This window comes from Hylaeus volcanicus, chromosome 5, assembly GCF_026283585.1.
Source record: "Hylaeus volcanicus isolate JK05 chromosome 5, UHH_iyHylVolc1.0_haploid, whole genome shotgun sequence".
In the NCBI taxonomy this organism is placed as follows: domain Eukaryota; kingdom Metazoa; phylum Arthropoda; class Insecta; order Hymenoptera; family Colletidae; genus Hylaeus; species Hylaeus volcanicus.
Genome location: NC_071980.1, coordinates 22,794,463 through 22,813,438, shown reverse-complemented (window position 1 = coordinate 22,813,438; position 18,976 = coordinate 22,794,463). Strand labels below are relative to the sequence as shown.

At 33.8% G+C, this 18,976-nt stretch overlaps 1 protein-coding gene across 2 annotated transcripts in view; it reads right to left on the bottom strand.

Annotated features, from left to right (window-relative positions):
• Positions 1 to 18,976, bottom strand: part of LOC128877634 (F-box/LRR-repeat protein 20) — a 46,174-nt gene that overhangs the window by 16,693 nt on the left and 10,505 nt on the right. Inside the window, exons 2-5 of one of the 2 annotated variants that reach the window (XM_054125107.1) lie at positions 9,145 to 9,375; positions 7,538 to 7,605; positions 5,361 to 5,490; positions 2,975 to 3,436 (exon numbers count right to left, since the gene is read on the bottom strand). In XM_054125107.1, the coding sequence (XP_053981082.1) occupies positions 2,975 to 3,436; positions 5,361 to 5,490; positions 7,538 to 7,605; positions 9,145 to 9,375 (891 nt within the window). The remainder of the gene's footprint in view (positions 1 to 2,974; positions 3,437 to 5,360; positions 5,491 to 7,537; positions 7,606 to 9,144; positions 9,376 to 18,976) is intronic. The other variant, XM_054125108.1, reaches the window with a different exon arrangement.

Below are 18,976 nucleotides of genomic sequence, written 5' to 3'. Positions count from 1 at the left end.
AACAAAAGCAATTCAGATCGCATCAGTGTTAATTTTTTTTACAAAAATAAAAATTGCTGGCATCGTCTGCTTTTTCATCAGTTGTTTGGTTAAAATCGAAATTTAAAATAATTTAAAATAAAAAAGATTGTTGGGAAGATAAAATAATGTAGTCATCACTTCTGGGAACATTTACGATTATAACTATTCAGTCAAAGATATCTGTTGGAAAAAGATGAATCTGAACTGCAATTCATGAGATGCAAATCTATGAACGAAGCAAACACAAAATGGTCAATATTTTTGATACCTGTTTATTTCAACCTCTTCATAACATGCAAATCCTCATGAAATACAACTCGCGTTTCATCTAACGTCACGTATGATCAGTCATGTCCACGTCTACACTACTGTAAGCATTGTATTATTTATCGTTCCAAAGTGGACCACACGCCACGTGGTCGAACCGTTAACGTCGCAATAAAGCACGTTCCACCGCTCTTGCTTTAATGCCCAATAAACACACTTTGGTCTACCTAGAAAATGATTTGTGAATGTATCCAACTATATTTCTCAGCAAACAGTAGCCATCGTAGAGAGGTCAAAAAGTTCCTTTAACGACATAAATATATCTATGGTCACTATTCGATACGAAGAATAGGACGCGCTTTTAACATCTTTAAAAAGACTGGCACACATGTGCCGGTTTAGTTCATTTTTAACTTACTAATATGTCGAGTGAGCAAATGTTTAAATCTGATGCAGAATTATTTATTACAGAATCACGCATCAATACAACAAAAATCGCTGTACGGCAGCGCTAATAGCGTAATAGAGCGCTAATAGAGTATTCTACAATTCACTGTTTTGAAAATATTGTAATGTTACCTCTCATGTGTAAAGATTTTGTGATTATTTAAAGAATATCGTGAATAAAATACAAGCTATGTAAAATATTGTTTGTTTCAGTGATGGTGAAATTTCAGAAACGTAATTTGTATTGCTAATTATATTTTATAAGATATTATAAATGTACACATGTGTGCACAGTTATTGTTTCGAGGAATAGTTTTCTCAAAATCGTGTTTGATTGAAGACTTTGCGAAAAACTATTGTAAACAATAAATAATTTTTCTGTTATATTAGTACTCAGATTATAAACATGTTATGTTTGTGTGAAACATAAATTGTATACCCTATATGTACGAAATTTTTTCATTTATAATTTGCCAATATAACACTAGAAAGGACGTATGTAAACATTATTTGTTCTTTTTTGTACATCTATTGTTTTCTAGTTTTGTTTCTCATTAAATTGCAATCAATACAGCACGAATAAAATGTATCAAATCAGAAATATAAATAATTTCTTTTCGTTAAAAAAAAAAAATCGTTCCCGAAGAAGTTAAGTAATTCTTTTGTTATAATTCAGAGACATAAATAATATTATCTCTTGAAAAATTAGACAGAATAGAAAATATATCCAAATTATTCGCATTATTATTGGCAGAATGAACTTTATGATTAACCAGAACACAAAAGCCACACTCTAACAAATTAGACGACGTAATATTAATTTAGGTATCTGAAGCATCTGGAGTTATGGCACGTAAAAGTTAACGAGCCTTTATAAGTGTTTTAAAAAGAACGATTACCTACATCTATTGTTATTTTGTGATTTTTCAACATTGACACATTATACCACGTGTACCTTAAGCGATGTTTACTGTGATGAAGCGATTAAAGTCTTATGAGAGATAGTAGCTGCTTTTGGAATTTAATCCACAACTTGTCGCATAAGCCTAGTCATGGGTGTCTATTACGCAAAGTATTGGAAAGATTAGGTGAAACTATTCTTTAGAATAGATGACACACATTTATCTTATGACGATATTACTACATTTCATGAATGGAAAATTTGTTTATGAATATTTATTCGGAACGTTTGCATTACGCACTGCTACTGGCTGTATTTACCTTTTCAAACCAATGAAATGTCCAAAACACTTTCTCGTATTCCCAAAAAACAAACGAAACAAGGCGTTTTTTTGTGGACTACAGAATACATGGCCTTAAAAGGAATAACGTGGATAATTGTATAGTTATCCGATCTACAGGTAATTTCCTAACAAATTCATATCTGTGTAAGTACTTTTGTCCGTCACTGTATGATAACCGTCGTGTACTCTAGTCTTTTTCGTCGACGAAGAATCGAGAAACAGGCAAATGGCGCGTTTAGGGAAATTTTATTACGAATATTTATTCAGAACAGTTATTCGCAACTGATTGTATTTACTAGAGATCACGGTTTTGAACGGGTATTAAAATACACGGGTACCCGGGCATTGAAATACACGGATATCCAGGTACGTACACGTGGATCGAAATACACGGGTACGCATATATCGAATTGTACGGGTGCAGTATCCAATTAGTTTTATATATAAACTTTCATGCAAAAAACGCTTTCATTCTAAAATAATGATCCTTATTAATTTTGAAAAAATTGATAAGCAATAAAACAAATAAACACAAAAATATTAACATAAGAAGAATAAATATAACAGAATAAATGTGTGAGTGTAATTTGTAAAACTTTATTTATTAGTTAAAATAATTGTTCAAATCAATGTGCGTACCCGTGTATTAAAAATACACGGATTAAAACACGGATCCATTAATTACCCGTGTAACCGGGTATTTCGATACACGTGAAGTAGGAATCTCTAGTATTTACGTTTTCGAACCAACGAAATGTCGAAAATATTGTTCCGTATTTTGAAAAAATAAAGGCGACAGGGCGTCTTCTTGCGGGTTCACCCTGTACATGGCACAGTCGTCAGAACTAAATGCGTATTGTAGCAATTTGCGTATACGGGCACGAAGTGAAAATAAACGTTCTTGCTCGCGTTAGAATCGCGCGGAGCGGAGATGTCGGGGCTGAAAGTCGTATGAACGCAAAGATTTAAGTCGCGGCAATTTGTTCGGTAAGTACCCTGCATTCGTGTAGATTGATCGCCTCCAAATTGGGGCAGCGACGTGCCAGACATTTGACAGCCCTGTCCGTCAACTGGCGGCAGCCTCTGCACAGAAAGCTGCGGAGTTCTGGGCAGCCCCTCGCCAACGCCTCGACTCCCTTGTCGGTAAGCAATTCGCACCAGGACAGGTTGATGTGAGTGAGAAGTGGACAACCATCCGAGAGATCCTTCAGGGAGTTGTCCGTTATCTCGGGGCACGAGTCCAAGTTCAATCGTTGGAGTTTCGGACAGTGGCTGCTGAGAGCCGCGCAGGTGGCGTCTGAGATCTTTTTGCACTGGCTCAGGTTCAGCTCCTCGATATTGGGACAGGACTGAGCCAACGTGCGCATGGAATTATTCCCGATGCTCTGGCATCCCCTGAGGGACAGCTGCCTCAGGAAACCGCCGCATCGTCTTGATATATTCTCTATAACTGATCCCTGCGTTTCGAACGGTTTGGTTAGACGTAGGCTTCAGACGCGAAGCTGTTCGAGATCCCGGTAATATACGGAGGATGAAAGACCTTAGCTGGAAGATATTTATACAAGGTGTTCCAGCCTAAGTGAAATACTTGTTTATCGCTCACTAGCTCATTGATTTTTATCGATCTGGCATTCAACATTTTTACACCAAATGGCAAAAGGCTGTTGATAACGAGGGCAATTACATAATTGATTAAAAAAAGGAATTTATTAAAAATTTGTTTGAATTTAATGTAAAACAAACGACATTACTTTCCAGTTCACCTAATATTTACCCGATTTTTATTAGTTTTCAAGCTATAACATAATAAATGGGAAGAATCACAATATTCTGGACCTAGAATCCCTCCGTATCGATATCAAGAACCGCATAGTGCTTACTGCATCAATGGGACCGCTTGGGGCCGAACCGAGTTTTTTCCTTGAAAATTAGAAAATTTTGAAGCGTTATAACTTGAAAACTATAAAAAATCCAGTAAATACATTAAAGCTTAATGAATTTGCCTTGAAAAGTACTATCGCATGGTATACAAAAAAAATATATAGTTCCATTTGAAAAACGAAACTTGACCATCATATCTCGTTAAATAACAAAGTTAACAAAAGTCCCTTCTCGCTGAAACATGAGCCCCACTTTACCATGCAATTTTCATATTTGAAATTTTGCATTCGGCCGATAGTTTTGGAGTTAGAGCTCTGTATCACTTAGCCTGGGACACCCTATATTTGTCCATAATGTAATAATTAAGTTTAGACAAATTCATTGACCAATAATACATGATCATTTATTGCAATGTAAAGGCTTAAATTGAAGATTGTATTCAGTAGATTGAACGGAGCCTGCCAATTGGTCGAACAAGAATAGAGCATCTTCCTTCCTTCTTTTTTTCTTTTCTCCTTATTCGACCGAATGGCAGATTGCATTAACTTTAATACAGTGTCATAGTTTCAGTATTACGCGGGTAGTATTTGGTAGTATTTTTTCAGTTTGTACAAAGTGATTTAAATTTTCATAGAAGTTCAAAGGCAAGACGAAGTGTCATTGATGCGGTGTCTTGCTATCGACAACTGCTTGCTGAACGAAACGGGCCTAGACAAACGACTGTAGATAATTTCGTCACAAAAAAGCAAAAAATATCAAATGAGGATGAACCCTCCGCGTCACAAACATGACATCTTTACTCGAACACTTTTTGATTTTCATGAATGTTTTATGAATAAAAGTGGATATCAGCAATAAATAAGTCTATAATTGATGCAATAAAAAACTATTTAATATTAATATTACAAAATAAAAGAAAAAAAGAACTGATCAATTTTCTTACCAGGGAACCATAACAAAAATTGAAAGGAACGATCAAATTATATCGTGTCATTTGAACCCTGTAAGAATCTTGGAAGACACCGGCACCCTGGCTTACGTGGGGGATATTCCCGCCTCGCTATTTCCGGGATCCCAAACAGCTCTATTTCGAACTATCGTCGAGGACGGTTCTACGATTAACACATCACTTACTACGCGATTATCTAAGAGGTCTGCCAAGTTTAGAGGCGAAAAGAAATCGTTTCTTTTATTTACATTTTCTGAGAGATTCGAGTCTCATAAGCAAATGATAAATAACATTTTGCCAAAATGTTTTACTTTGTCTGAAACATTTCAATTTGAATAAATACCGCCACGATTTATGGTACAACTCAATATAAGGAACCGTGCTGTGATTGTCTTCACCGAGTTGCAGATTGGACACATTATGCAACAGAGGATTAAACAATTCCTATGAAACTCGACGTGATCGTCTATCAATGCATCGTCTTGCAATCAGCGCGAGGAGCTCGCGACATCGCGGAGTGTAGCAAGCAATGCGTTAACGATTAGATTTACCTCCACATCTCGTTGGAAATCGAAGAGATCGATTCTCTGCCAATTGGATCCGTCTAGCGCCAATACATTCCAGGCTTTGCTTACTTGCGCGCACCGGCATAGCGACACCACATCCAGATACGAGAGAATTCTATCAATTGTACGGCAATCGTGTTACTCGCTATCGTCGAACGACCCGTTTAAAAATCTACTCGGATTACGACACACGAAAGAAAAAGAAAAATAGTAAATATTGCGCGCAAGAACAAGTCGGAGAATCACATGAAGTGTAATGTACGAATTTTAACGAAAACTTCGTAAGTGGGTGGATAGAAATCAGAGATTGGCTAAACTCTTGTCTACATACGAGTTCGGTACAGCAAATGAAAGATAAACAACTGTCTGTTACTCATTCGATTAACAATAGCTTTACGGAGGTTCAAAGTACAGTATAGCCTCCTGTATCCGTACTAATTGGGAGACAAAAGTGGCCGAATAAGAGAATTTTCGGATAATTGAACAATCACTTCTTTTTTATATTAAATTTCAATTTATTCATAGAGAAACTAACAAAATTGACAATTTCTTTTTAATATTTAAGAAACCTATACTTTTTCGCTGCTAAGTCGCAAAATTGTTTCAATACAAGTGACTGTGTACAGTTACATTCTCTTTGTGTAAAAAATTACGTTTCTATTTTTTTTTCATTCATTTATTAATCGAACAAAAACTTTTATACGCAGTTCGAATAACAGAACATCTGGATAATAAAATATTTGGATATTAGTGTATTCGGATAATGGGGTACGGCCACACGGAACTGTACTGTATTATACAGGCTGTTTCTTAATATTTAGGCGCTTTTTGGCGGCTGTGGTCCTGAAAACAGTACGAATCGAAAGGTCCTTTACCAATTTGCGAACTGCGGCTTCGTTATAGAGATATAATATACAGTGGGTGTAGAAAGTATTCGTACACCGATCAATTTCCAAAAAAACTATGCAAAATTGTAATTTATTAACTTATTTTTTATAAACAACGTCATTCTACATATTTCTCGGAAATCTCTAGAATAGATAGAGTAAAAAAAAATAGCTATTTATGTAAATTGCGAAATCAAGGTATTCGGTAACTGGTGGTACAATCGAAAAGGATGTGATTCGATATAAAAAAATAAGTCAAAAATATAGAATAACAATTTTTCATGCGAGGCTTTGTTTCCGAGAAAATCGACTTTGAAGTTTCATTTTTGCAACCTAACAAAAAATATCGGCGCATATAAAATGTTTTTAAATCATTAGATGATAAATATTAATAAATAACAAAACATTCAACGAGCTTTATTTACGTTATACGTTTATGGCGCCTGCAGTGGCAAAAACTTGCAGTGAGACACTCTCTAACCACCAATTACCGTCCCATTTGAAGAAATAATACAGTTATACAGTATTAATAACCTTGGTAGACAATTATATGCTTCATTGTCAAATTCGAATTGGAATATAAGACAGCTGTTGCTCAGCTCATTTGATATGGCATAGTCAGTGTACTAAAAATGTTTCCTCTTCGTATCCTGCTTTCCCGCTGCGAAATACAGATGTTAAATGAATGAAATAATTATTCTGTAAATGATGGCCAATTTACGCTTGCAACCAAACACAAGTTAAGTATTTTTGAATTTTCTATTGAACTACGAAGTTTCGTTAACACCCGGACTTCCACACTTCTTCTCTTATGTAAAGAGTTTCTGGATATGTTCAAGTTATTTTGAACATATTACTTTGTACGAATTAGAAGTAAAAAGTTTTCCAAAGAGGCTTTAAGATTTGATTTTTGATAAAACCCAAATGGTATGGAATATATTCGATTATTTTATTTTGAATATAAGTATCTAATTACAATTAAGAATAAACAATGATGTTTTAGATAATCACCACGATTACGCTGATAGTATTCTTACTAAAAAACAAAATCTTAAAGCCACTTTTAGTAAACTTTTTATTGAAACGCATTCATTGCCAACGATTTTAAAGTACGCTAATAGTTTAAAGTAACGGTCACCAGTGACTACCGTGGCAGTCTATGGATTAAAATATGTTTGGTACACTTCACGTGGTTCTCTCGTTAATGTCGCGTAAAAAAGACTGAAATGTTAATGAAAAGAAGGGAAAAAACAAGATGTTTGTTGCTTACTGTACCTAAGCAGCAATTCTTTTGGCAGTTTCTTATTTATCTGCGCCTCGTCGTCATGAAACACCCATGTTAGCTGCAACCAAAAAAAGAAACAGATTCAAATAAACAAGGATTCTGTTCATTGGATGGAAGAGAAATTAGCCCGTGTTGAAACGTCAAAAAATCAAATTTTTGCTGTTGTACTTAAATGATGGTTTGTATGTAGTTCTAAGAATAAAATGTAAGTAGTCCTACTTGAAAATCCTAAGTATTATGGATTGTAGAATCGATATACCCAAGAGCTGTTCTGAAATAAGATTAAGTGATGTAAAACTTGAAAGACGATTTTCTAAAAGTGACTCAAAAACATTAAGAGAGTGTCCTGATTCGATTCAAAAAATTTATTTTTCAAAAATTGAGTTTTCTAGATCAATTACTTCAGTTACGTGGGTGGCAATAAAACAGCTATAATAATTCACCGAATACTCGAAAGAGCTTTCACAAACGCTTTTGCTCTTAATTGCAATTGGACAGGAAGAAACAATACAGTTCCTATACAAAAATTTAAAAATTTATAAGTGTTAAGGGGTTAAGCCACTCTAGAAGGCGAAAAAACAGGCTTTCTTGGGGATTTTTTTTCAGAAAAACTACAAAACAAATCGAGATTACAAAAAAAGGGTGTTTACCATAGATATCAGTGACTGTATACAATCATTTTTTTGAAGCGATTAATTTCAACATGGCGGCTGTGCAGCGTTTTTTGCGATGACGTCTCCGTTTTTCCAGGGTCCACGACCGGATATACAGCTCTTGTAATTTTTTAATTATGAGCCAATGAATTTTTTTCGATTATATATAACAGCAGCTGTAGAAGTACGTAGGATTTTTTCGATATATTGATTTTTGGCCAAATCGCGCACTTCCGAAGTGAAAAGTGAAAAATGTGCCTACAAAATCGTCAGAAAATTGTTAATTACAAATGGACTATGCAATATAAAAGAAAAATCCTACGTACTTCCATAGACAACGTATTTTTAAAGATTAATTCAAAATTTCAAGTGAATCGGTTGAAAATTGTCTGAGTTATGTTTTCGGCCAACTTGAAAAATGCAGTTTTGAGATAAACGCCTTTGAAGTTTTAAGTAGTAGACACCTGCTCTAATCTGCGCTGTACTAAAATTCGAAAACCAAGTACTTAGAGATTTTTCTCGGCCATAATCTTTTGGGATATCATATTTCAAGTCCTAAGGGATCATTTAAAAGAAAAAGAAAAAATCAATTTTTCGAAAATTCTAGAGTGGCCTAACCTCTTAAGGATACATTAGATGCCTTATTACACTACTAAGTGTTGCTAAATTAATATGAACTTATTACCTTTCCGTACATTTTTAACTTAACCTGACTCCCACCAGGGGTGCGAACTACAATTTATTATACATTCATTCTCTTTCTCTTTTCTTTTCTAAAATCTAATTAAAAGTCTCTCTTTCTTTTTCTGTAAATCTTCACATATCGTTTTTCACACGGTCAAATTTTCGTGCCCAGGCTAGTTTGGGCGCTGCAACGACATTTTAGCCTAATGATAACGCGAAACGAGAAAAAATGGCATGCGTGAGAGTATAAGGTGACCAACCTGCATGTAAGACTGCTTCATGGTAGTGACAGGATTGTTGTGAGTGTGCGATTGCGACGTGTAATAACCGGGCTGATGGTGATAATGGTGATGGTGTTGGTGATGATGATGATGATGATACGATGGATGCTGTTGCCTCCACCACTGACCACTTGCACCAGACTCCTCGACCGGTTGCACCCCTTGCCCGACCTGGCCCCCTCCTCCTACGCCCACGCGACTTACTTTTTTCTAAAACAACCATTATCATCGATCACGAGAACGATTCTCACGGTTCTTCCGGCAAGAACAATACCGATTTCGTAAACACCGTAATCTTTGTGTTTGTTAACAATTGATATGACAGCAACAGAAAGATATTAAAAATACAGTTATTTTTCGCTTATTGTCTAGAAACAGAGAGTACCAGTTAACATTAACAGTAGAATTATTGACGGTCAACGCATATGCATTTTAAATACTAGGATATTTTAGAAATTAGATGAAGAGTATACAGAGTGTCTCGTGTAAGGGGCTTGGAACATCAAAAAATGAAAAAAAAAAAAAAATCAACATCAATCATTTCGCTCTTTTTTTTTAAATAAAATTTAAGCGATTCTGAACAATCCTACGCGAAGAAAATTGAATTTAGAGCACTAGAAGTGGTAAGAAAGTTTTTCAAAAAAAAAAAAGAAATTCCGCTTTTTTAAACAAAATGTCTTTTTTCTCACAAAAAAATTTTTTACCACTTCTAGTGCTTCAAATTCAATTTTCTTTGCGTAGAATTGTTCAGAATCGCTTAAATTTTAATTGAAAAAAATTTTTAAAAGAAAGTGATTTTTTTTCATTTTTTGATGTTCCAAGCCCATTAAAGCGGAATGGTTCAATACTTAATTAGAGGATAAAACTATCAAAAAAATATAATAAAGTAATTGTACATGGTGCTACAAGTCTGGTAGACCTACGCATCCTTATTTTTGTATATAAACTTGTAATTTCTATCACAAAAATGTTATTACAAAAGTTATTTGCTATAAAATGGCAAATTATGTCTATGGTGTAAATAATTTTTTCAGAAGTAAACTGGGTGGAGGAGATTTAATAAACAGATAACTTTTATTAAGTAGGACCTTGTTCATATTAAGGAAGGATTTGTTTAGACAAATTCGTCGATCTATATTAAATACTCATTAATTGTACCCAATATAAAGTCTTAAATTGAAGTTTGTTTTCAGTAGATTTAAGGGGAGAATTGCTTTCTCCGATCCAAAAATGCGGTTTCTTTATCATTTAAGGAAAAGGAATAATTATGCTCTGTCCTTGTTCGATCAATTGTCGGGGTACATTTAAATCTACTAAATAAAACCTCCAATCTAAGGTTCTATATTACAATAAATGACCACGTATAATAGGTCATTGAACTTGTCTAAACAAATTCTACTTTATTAAAAGTTAAAGGGTTCTATTAAAAAAAAAATTAATGTGTAACTTAAATCTCCCACACCACTTTACTTACAAAAAATTTGTTTACACCACATAATTTGCCCTTTTGTACCAAATAATTTGTGTACAAACAAATTTTTTTGATAGCTCTTCCCATTACGAGATACTTTACCATTCCGATATAAACGAAATACATTGTATAATTAGTTCCGTATTTCAATAAATGTCATAAAAAGTTGCGGCAAAACCATACTTAATAATTGAGTAGTTTTACTGGCTTCGTAGTTCTAGCGTTAACCGAAGATCAGTTGCTAAGTAATTCGCAATACATAGAAAATTCTGAATGACGAATAAAAAATACATGCATACTTTCTTTTTATCGGTTATTCGCTAAATAAAATTTAATGGTTGAATTACGTAATTATGCACTTGAATAAACATCGCTAATAAATCAGTGTACCGTATAGTTATTCGTCGTCTATTATTCAAATAAAATTCTTCCTATCTCTACCTGGGCACATGCATGCACCGATAGCTGTAAAATCGCAAGTGGCTGAAACTTCAAAGTGGTGCTGAACACATATGGTTATGTTAACACTAATGCAGTGCAAATGCAAATTACAGTGTTTTATATTGTCCATTAAAGCGTTTCGATTTGAAACAATGGCCTGATTTACACCGAACAGTTGATGCGCGTATTAAGAACTAAATTTGTATCAAATTTATTCATCAGACCAAACTAATACGCGTATAAAATATTCTCAACGCGCTGTAAACGTTGATATACGTATGTTTCTAAAATTTGAAAAAAAAAAAAAAAAAAAAAGAAACTGTATTCGTATTAAAAAGTCTAACCTATGTAACTTAATACAATCGATGTAAACAAGAGCGTATCTAAGACTTACTTCGAATCAGCTTGATATCCGTATCAAAAGTTTCTACGGTGTAAACTAGGCCAGTGATTGCATGTAATTTTTTGATTACAGCTTCGACACTTCTCCAGATCTTTTTCAAAGAATTTATAATAAAACTTTAATTGAATAATAAAGCAATGAGTGCAATTGTTTTGGTTTCGGTAGGAGATTAAAATTTTAATTAAAGAGATTATCATTGAATCATATCACTGTTTCTAATTAAAATACCATTGGTCTTCTTTTTAACGTTAACGTCTACGTAGTGACTAAATAACATCCATAAATGATGAATTCAAATCAATAAAATAGAATGTGATATTTAAAAAGAGGAATTTAATTTACACTATTAGCTGCGGCACTGATCTGCGCGCGGAACCGCTTTGAACTGTAATCAGCCGAGTTTTAAATTCTCAGCCACTCGAGTCGACGCCGATGAGTCGCTCAAGCTGAAGAAGTATAAACACTCCATCTCTAATACATAATTTAACATTAAGCGAGAAATTGCAGTATCTCTTGTTGACGCGCGAATGTATTTTTTCTAAAACTAAGCGTACATTGTTTTTTCTTCCTATTTTGCTGTTCTCTGCGAGACTGTAATATTGAGTTCTCTAGTATTTCGTTTCGTAATAGTTGGTGTCATATCAATTAATTTTTTAATCGCAAACAAGAAATATGTAACGAACATAAGTGGAAATGAAATATTCGTCGTTATAGGCCAAGGTAAATTTTTATTAAATTTCACGAATTTTCTAAAATATTCTATAAAATAGAAACTTGTGCAATGTATCACATGTAATGCATATGACATCGAGATTAATATTATTATTAATAAATAGTTGTAGGGAAAAGTTGTACCGCTACTAAAACGTTTACTACAGAGTTTATGAAATTAATGATTATTTTATAAAAAAAACTATTGAGTGAACTGTAAACATACATGCAATGCGTTAATTAAATAACTAAGCATGACTATTTCATTAGTTGCACAATCATAACATTTGTTTTATGTAGTAAAATCCGCTAAATCCATACGGAGCGAGTTGTTTATATTTATAATATTATTTAAGTAATTTCTATGCGATGTGTGCACATTTTTATATGGTTATCTTTATGGAAGTGTTATCAATGGATTCACGATTCTTTCTATTCGATCGATTATTTTTTTAATAAAATTCAAACAATAATTCTTAATTCGAGATGTGAATATGAACATAAAAGAATGTTCTCTATTAAAAAAAAAAACGGTCGGAAGATATCAAATGGGTTTGACACGATGTCGAGAAGAAGAAAAGCATTTTTTTGGCCGAAAAATGGTATTTAGAAAATGTTTAAGTTCGAGTGTTACTTTTAATTACAGTTTTTATTAAATTTCATTAATTTCTCCATTTTCAGTAGTGATGAACATTTGAGAAACAATATAAAGTCAGCAGACATTGATATGAGACAAGCGATTTTTTAGCAACATGCCACTAAATTCTTCGATCCGGCCCGCTGTGCGGTGTTGTTTTTTTCGTACTTTCTGTCAGCTGGCGGGATTAGTTCGAAATTACCAATATATTCATTATCTCCTTGGTGTTACGCTTGAGACATTAGAGATGGCGCTTAAGAATTGATTTCTTTTTTTGCTCTAAATCCGAAATTAACCACTATATTCCTTGTTTCAACATTGTCCATATTTCGGAAACATTAAATAATTGAAATAAGAACACAAGTTGTTACAAACACAAGTGGTCACGTCCGTAGACGCAACAAAAATCAATCGCGTTACTATATTTTGTCCATTTTGCGCCAATCGGCCGGTTTTGTGCTTGCAATTCAAAAAAAAAAAAAAAAATATTCACAGCAAACAATAGTTCTTTTATGTATGTAAAAATGTAATTGCTAATTACAGTAATCAGTTTTTTAAATGTTATGACACGACAATATCTCATGTACCACCGGTGGCTGATCCCGTCGCGAACGTGATACATGATTTTCTATGGTATCGTTGTAAAAAGACAATCTCTGCCTTCTAATTTATGCTAATTGTAATAGCGAAAAACACTTTTTTACTTTTTATAAATTCATGTAAATCATATCCAATTTTCAAGACAAAGAGATTATCATCACCTTCTCTTTCATTTGTCAATCTAAAAGTTATGGGATATTTGAGCTGTTTATAAAGCTGAAAGTAATCAGTTCTAGAAACCTAAATTTCGCTGTCTCGATTACTCTGCGGCGCACCGCGTCGACGCCAAACAATATCTCAACGATTTCATTCACTAAAATACATATACTATGGAGTGGAAACTGTGCAGATCGCTACTTATTTAGCAACAGGTATTGTTAATGAAGGGTACTATTCTATTCTCAGAGTATTTGAAGCAATGGGAATTGTTATTGGCCTAGAGGCGAAAAGTTTTGCAGACAAACGTGATAACCAATTAAGGAGGTACGGATTGCTCGCAAAATGGTTAATGCTGCTTTACAAGAGTTTCATGAGGAAGAATAAGGTATACTTCATGACTCTGGAATAGCTTATTACCCGTATGTATTATTTATCACTTGTTAAATACTCTAAAAGAATACTCTAAAAGAACATTCACTTGAAAAGGGCTTAGACATTTCCAAAAATGGCATTTATGTTTTGGAGTTTTGGTATTTTCTTGAATCATAATATTACAAGAATACTTCCAGTAAATTTGAAATTGATCCAACTAAAAACGACGAAGCTATGAAGCTCAACACACTATGTAGGCATGCACCATCAAAACTTCAAACGCATTTTTCTCGAAACTGCACTTTCCAAATCGGCGAATACGATTTCTCTAAAACAGTTGAATCGATCCACTTCAAATTTTACAGGTTCGTTTAAGACAGCAATATATCCTACTCAATCGTTGTGTGTGGTTGATTTTTTTAACGTTCACTTTAGTTTTATGGAGGATATTAGTGCATTGTTTTTCGCGAAAAAAGCGACTTTTAACTTTAGATACGCGACAGTTGTTTAAAAATCGATATTTCCTCAAAAGGTACATTGAAACATTAGTTTAAACATTATTTAAAAAAAATCCGTTTGAATATTTTGTTTCAGTAGATCCAGTCTTACGTAACATTATTAGCCGCTAACCATACCTTTTTGGAGACCTGCAAGCAGATCGCTCGTATCTCAAAGAATGTTTTATATTTTTCAATGAAAATTTTTATATTATATCTTCAAACATACATCTGTCAAATAAAGAAATACTGATTACGAAATATATAAACCAAGCATGAAAAAAAAATTTGTGAAAACTATTTTTTGACCGCAAAAGTACCCTTATTCCTTAAACACACTTTCTAAAGGTCTAAAAACTTGCATTTTTTAAGCTGGCTGGGATTTACTTATAACTTGGCACCTGTAGTTATTACAATTAAGTAAATATTTACAAAATGAAAGTTTTGCAACTCAAAAAACTGATTAAACTTTTGCAATTGTTTTTCAAACCATCATTTTTTTTCTTTTTCAATATCTTCTATGTATTCTAGTTCAGACGATAGTTGCACTCATACAAAATAAAATCTTTTCGGTTTGTTTGTTTCAGATAATTGCAACGAGCGCTATCTACCATGCGGAAAAATTATTTTGAGGCTCTCTGATTGATCTACGACAAGCCGAAATATAACAAATATTTTTACTTTTCTAAGCATTTTATATAATTTCAGCGTAACATACAAATAATAAGCTACATGAAGAATAAATTTAAAGTTTCAATGAGAACCTTGAGGTCGGCGATATTTGGAACTAATTTCGATAGATATAATTTTAAGTCACCATGTTCGCAAATTTGTAAGTGCTTTCTTTGGTTAGTCAGGATTTGAGAAACAGCATTGAAACCCTTTCAATTAAATATGAAATGGAAAACGACATAATAACAACTTTCATTTGCATCGACAGCAGCTGAAGTATATTTAATAATATATTTTTTATTAGCCTACGCAAAGCGACCATCGACCTCACAAAACCAAATAATCAGATAATCGCGCACTTGAGATCATCACCGGATTTAGTTTGAAACTTCAAAATTGACTCGCTTACTATCCAGTCTTACAATATATCTATCGATCCTTCTATAAAGAAATCACCATTTGAAGGAATGCGTGCAGTGAGATTCGAGCTAATAAGATCAAGGTTTTATATTGGATATATACAATCACACCTTGTACTTCCTTTTTCAATCATCGTAACGCTATGGTTATGTAAATGATAAAACTATCTTTAGCAGGCTAGTGTCTATGTTCGGCGTGTCTTGCTATGCAGCGTGTGGAACACATATGTATACGTATGTATACCTTGGTGGTTGTGTTAGTATTTTTATTGTATATGTAGGATGCTTAGTATTTTAGTGTGTTTGTTTTTCGGGGATACACAGATCACGTATATAGCGTACTTTTGTAATTTATGTATACAGGATGGGCCACGCAATTGTTTGTCATACAGATGTAGTGTTTTTCGAACCATTTATCTTTCTCCTTTCTCCTTTAGTATTTTTTCGTAAATGCAATAATAACGGAGTTATGACTTGAAACAATTGCGTGGACCACCCTGTATAACAACCGAGTTAAGGTCGATTCAGACTATACGACACGTTCCGGCAACGACATGTACCGTCTCCGACACGATAAAACATTAAAACACGCGTTTTAATGGAACTATTCGCACTATTCCCGTTGACGGAACGTTCAAGTCGGTGTCCGTTAAGTGTGAATAGTTTCATTAAAACGCGTATTTTAATGTTTTGTCGTGTCGGCGCCGCACAGTGGGACAAAACGGCGCTCGGTGATCAAAAATCGATTTTCGTGAATTCGAAAAATGGGAAAACTGTTCAAGTACATGGATAGAGAACAAATTGCTGTTTAATGTAGTGCAATCCGTTTTTTTTATATTTGGTCTCGTTTAGCTCTGGTGCGCATTCAAAGTCAGTTGAAATTCGTTCAAGCAAAATGCTTATGATATCACACCTAACTTCAATGTACGATTCTGAAAAACTTTGCTCGTAAAGACGAAATTCCAATGAATCATAAAGCTTGCTAGATTAGTATAGATTGTATTCAGTGCATAAAGCAAGTAAAAATGTTAACAACTTGTTCAAAAATAACATTTAAATAAAAGGAAGTACAGCGTATTAAAATTTTAACTCTACATAAGTTTTTAAAGATGAGTCCCGTCGAGTCCCGGGGTATAATCAGTACCACACGAAAGGCTGAACCTTTCTCTTTCAGAAGCAAAAAGAATTAGCTGCTACTTTCTGCTGCTTTTAAAGAAAACAGGGATTAAAGTAAACTCTGTCTCGCGCGACCGTTACGATCGCTACTGAACACTGGCTGTAGTGGTCACGCGAGGCAGAGTTTACTTTAATCGCTGTTTTCTTTAAAAGTAGCAGAAAGTAGCAGCTAATTCTTTTTGCTTCTGAACAAGTTTCAATCCCATATACCCTAATAATTTTTTACTTAGCATTCACTTCTATTTCCAACTGCAAGATTGAATTTTATCCATTACAATTACAAAACTAAAGGTAACGTTCATATCTGTTTAGTTTCGTCGTGGTAATGAGTATACCAATTGCAATTACTTTCTTCTCGGAAAACATAATAAAATTAAAAGCAGAGATACACGTGGTGTTTTATTCGTTATTCTTTTTCTCGTGGTATGGGTGTGAAAATGTGCATTATTAACTGTATCGACTGAAACATCTGAGGTACGGAAAAGAAAAGACAGTCACCTACTGATTAACCTATTTCCACTGTTAAAACATGTGTGTATTCATTTCTAAGTAACCGAATTCGTTTCTTTCATATTTATTAACAGATTTGATGTGAATTTTAATTATAAAACACAAAGTATATAACATATAGCTAAGATATTCAACACACTGTACTTTATATGTAAATATTTCGTCACCCTCTAGATTAATATATTTTATATTAATATAACTCAAAGGCCACAATGTGGAGCAAAACTCCTCCAAATATCATTAAAATATCTCCAGTAGAACTAAAGTTACAGATTTTTGATCGCCGAGAGCCGTTTTGTCCCACTGTGCGCCGGTACGTATCGTTGTCGGAACGTGACGGTCCGTGTCGTATAGTCTGAATCGACCTTAGACCTAACTAGTTTAGTCTTTGATACCATACTGTTTTGAATATGATGATCTATTTCAAATGTTACAGTAAAATTTAACACGTAACAATCCTCACTACGAGCAGCTTATTAGTTATGTATTAAACTTGTCTGATTTCGAATGACTTTGAATTACATCAGGTCCTGTATGAAGCATTTTCTGAGTGGACACGTTTTGGAAATTGGATACTCATTTCCGATTTTTTCCTAAGATTTGAACTATTAGAGTGTACCTATACAATCTTTGATTGGTTAGCAAGATATTTAGGTATCGAAATATTGCAATTGGAATTTTTGTACTTGCTATACATATGTCGTATACACGTTTTATGGCTTCGAACGATAAAAAATTATGAATAGCGTTTTAAGGCTGGAATGGATGCCGCAAAACGTAGAAATGTTCTGCTCGAAGGAAAAAAGTCCAACGACCTACGATTCAAAGTCAATCAAGGTCAAATTGTAAAAGTTCGATGACTGAATATTTCGGAAAATATTATATTAATTTCGGGATAGGTATAGCTTAAGACTTTTACTCTCAAAATTCACTACTCTATCAGACTCTGTCATAGAAATAGGACATTTCATTTGAATAATTGAAAGGGACCTTTAAAATGCTGAAGAACATCTAATAAAATAATATTGCAAGGAAAATGGAATAATATTGAAAATGATTATTTAAAAAGAGATAATAAAATAAATCCCAAGGAGATTTAGATCTAGAGTGATAAAACAAAAAGGTCACCGTAACAAATTTTAACGCTAATAAAATTATCAACTGTTACAGCTCGTGTCAATAATTTTATGACTCAAGCATTGCTCAGAATCGTTACGTTTTCTTTATAATTACATAAACACATAATTTTAGTAACGTAAATACTATACTTCTAAAATAGAGAGAATAGAAAAAGTTTGTATTGTTCCTTTAATTTTTCATATCGTGGTAACTCCCTGTGTGTGACAATAATTATGTGCCTCACTGCATGTATGTATGTGCGAAATATAGCGCGGAATAATCTAATGGTTTTACGTAATAATAATTACCGTTTCCCTCTTTATTTCTTTAAAGCTACTCAAGTTCACCGCATACCTGTTCTATACAGGACCGTCGTAACAGCGATGTGGGACCCCAGGCAAAACAGTGCACTGAGATATAAAATTATAAAATTTATTTACTTTAGATATTGCGGACTAAAAAAAAAGGATCGAAGTGCCGCTACCAATAATATTGCGTAATTAGAATGACAAATTGCACAAACTAGCAAGGAGTCTCTTAGTTTTGTGGGGCCTCTAGGCAAATGTGTAACGCGTTCATACGTTAAGATGGCACAGGTTCTACATACGACTATATCCTTGTAAT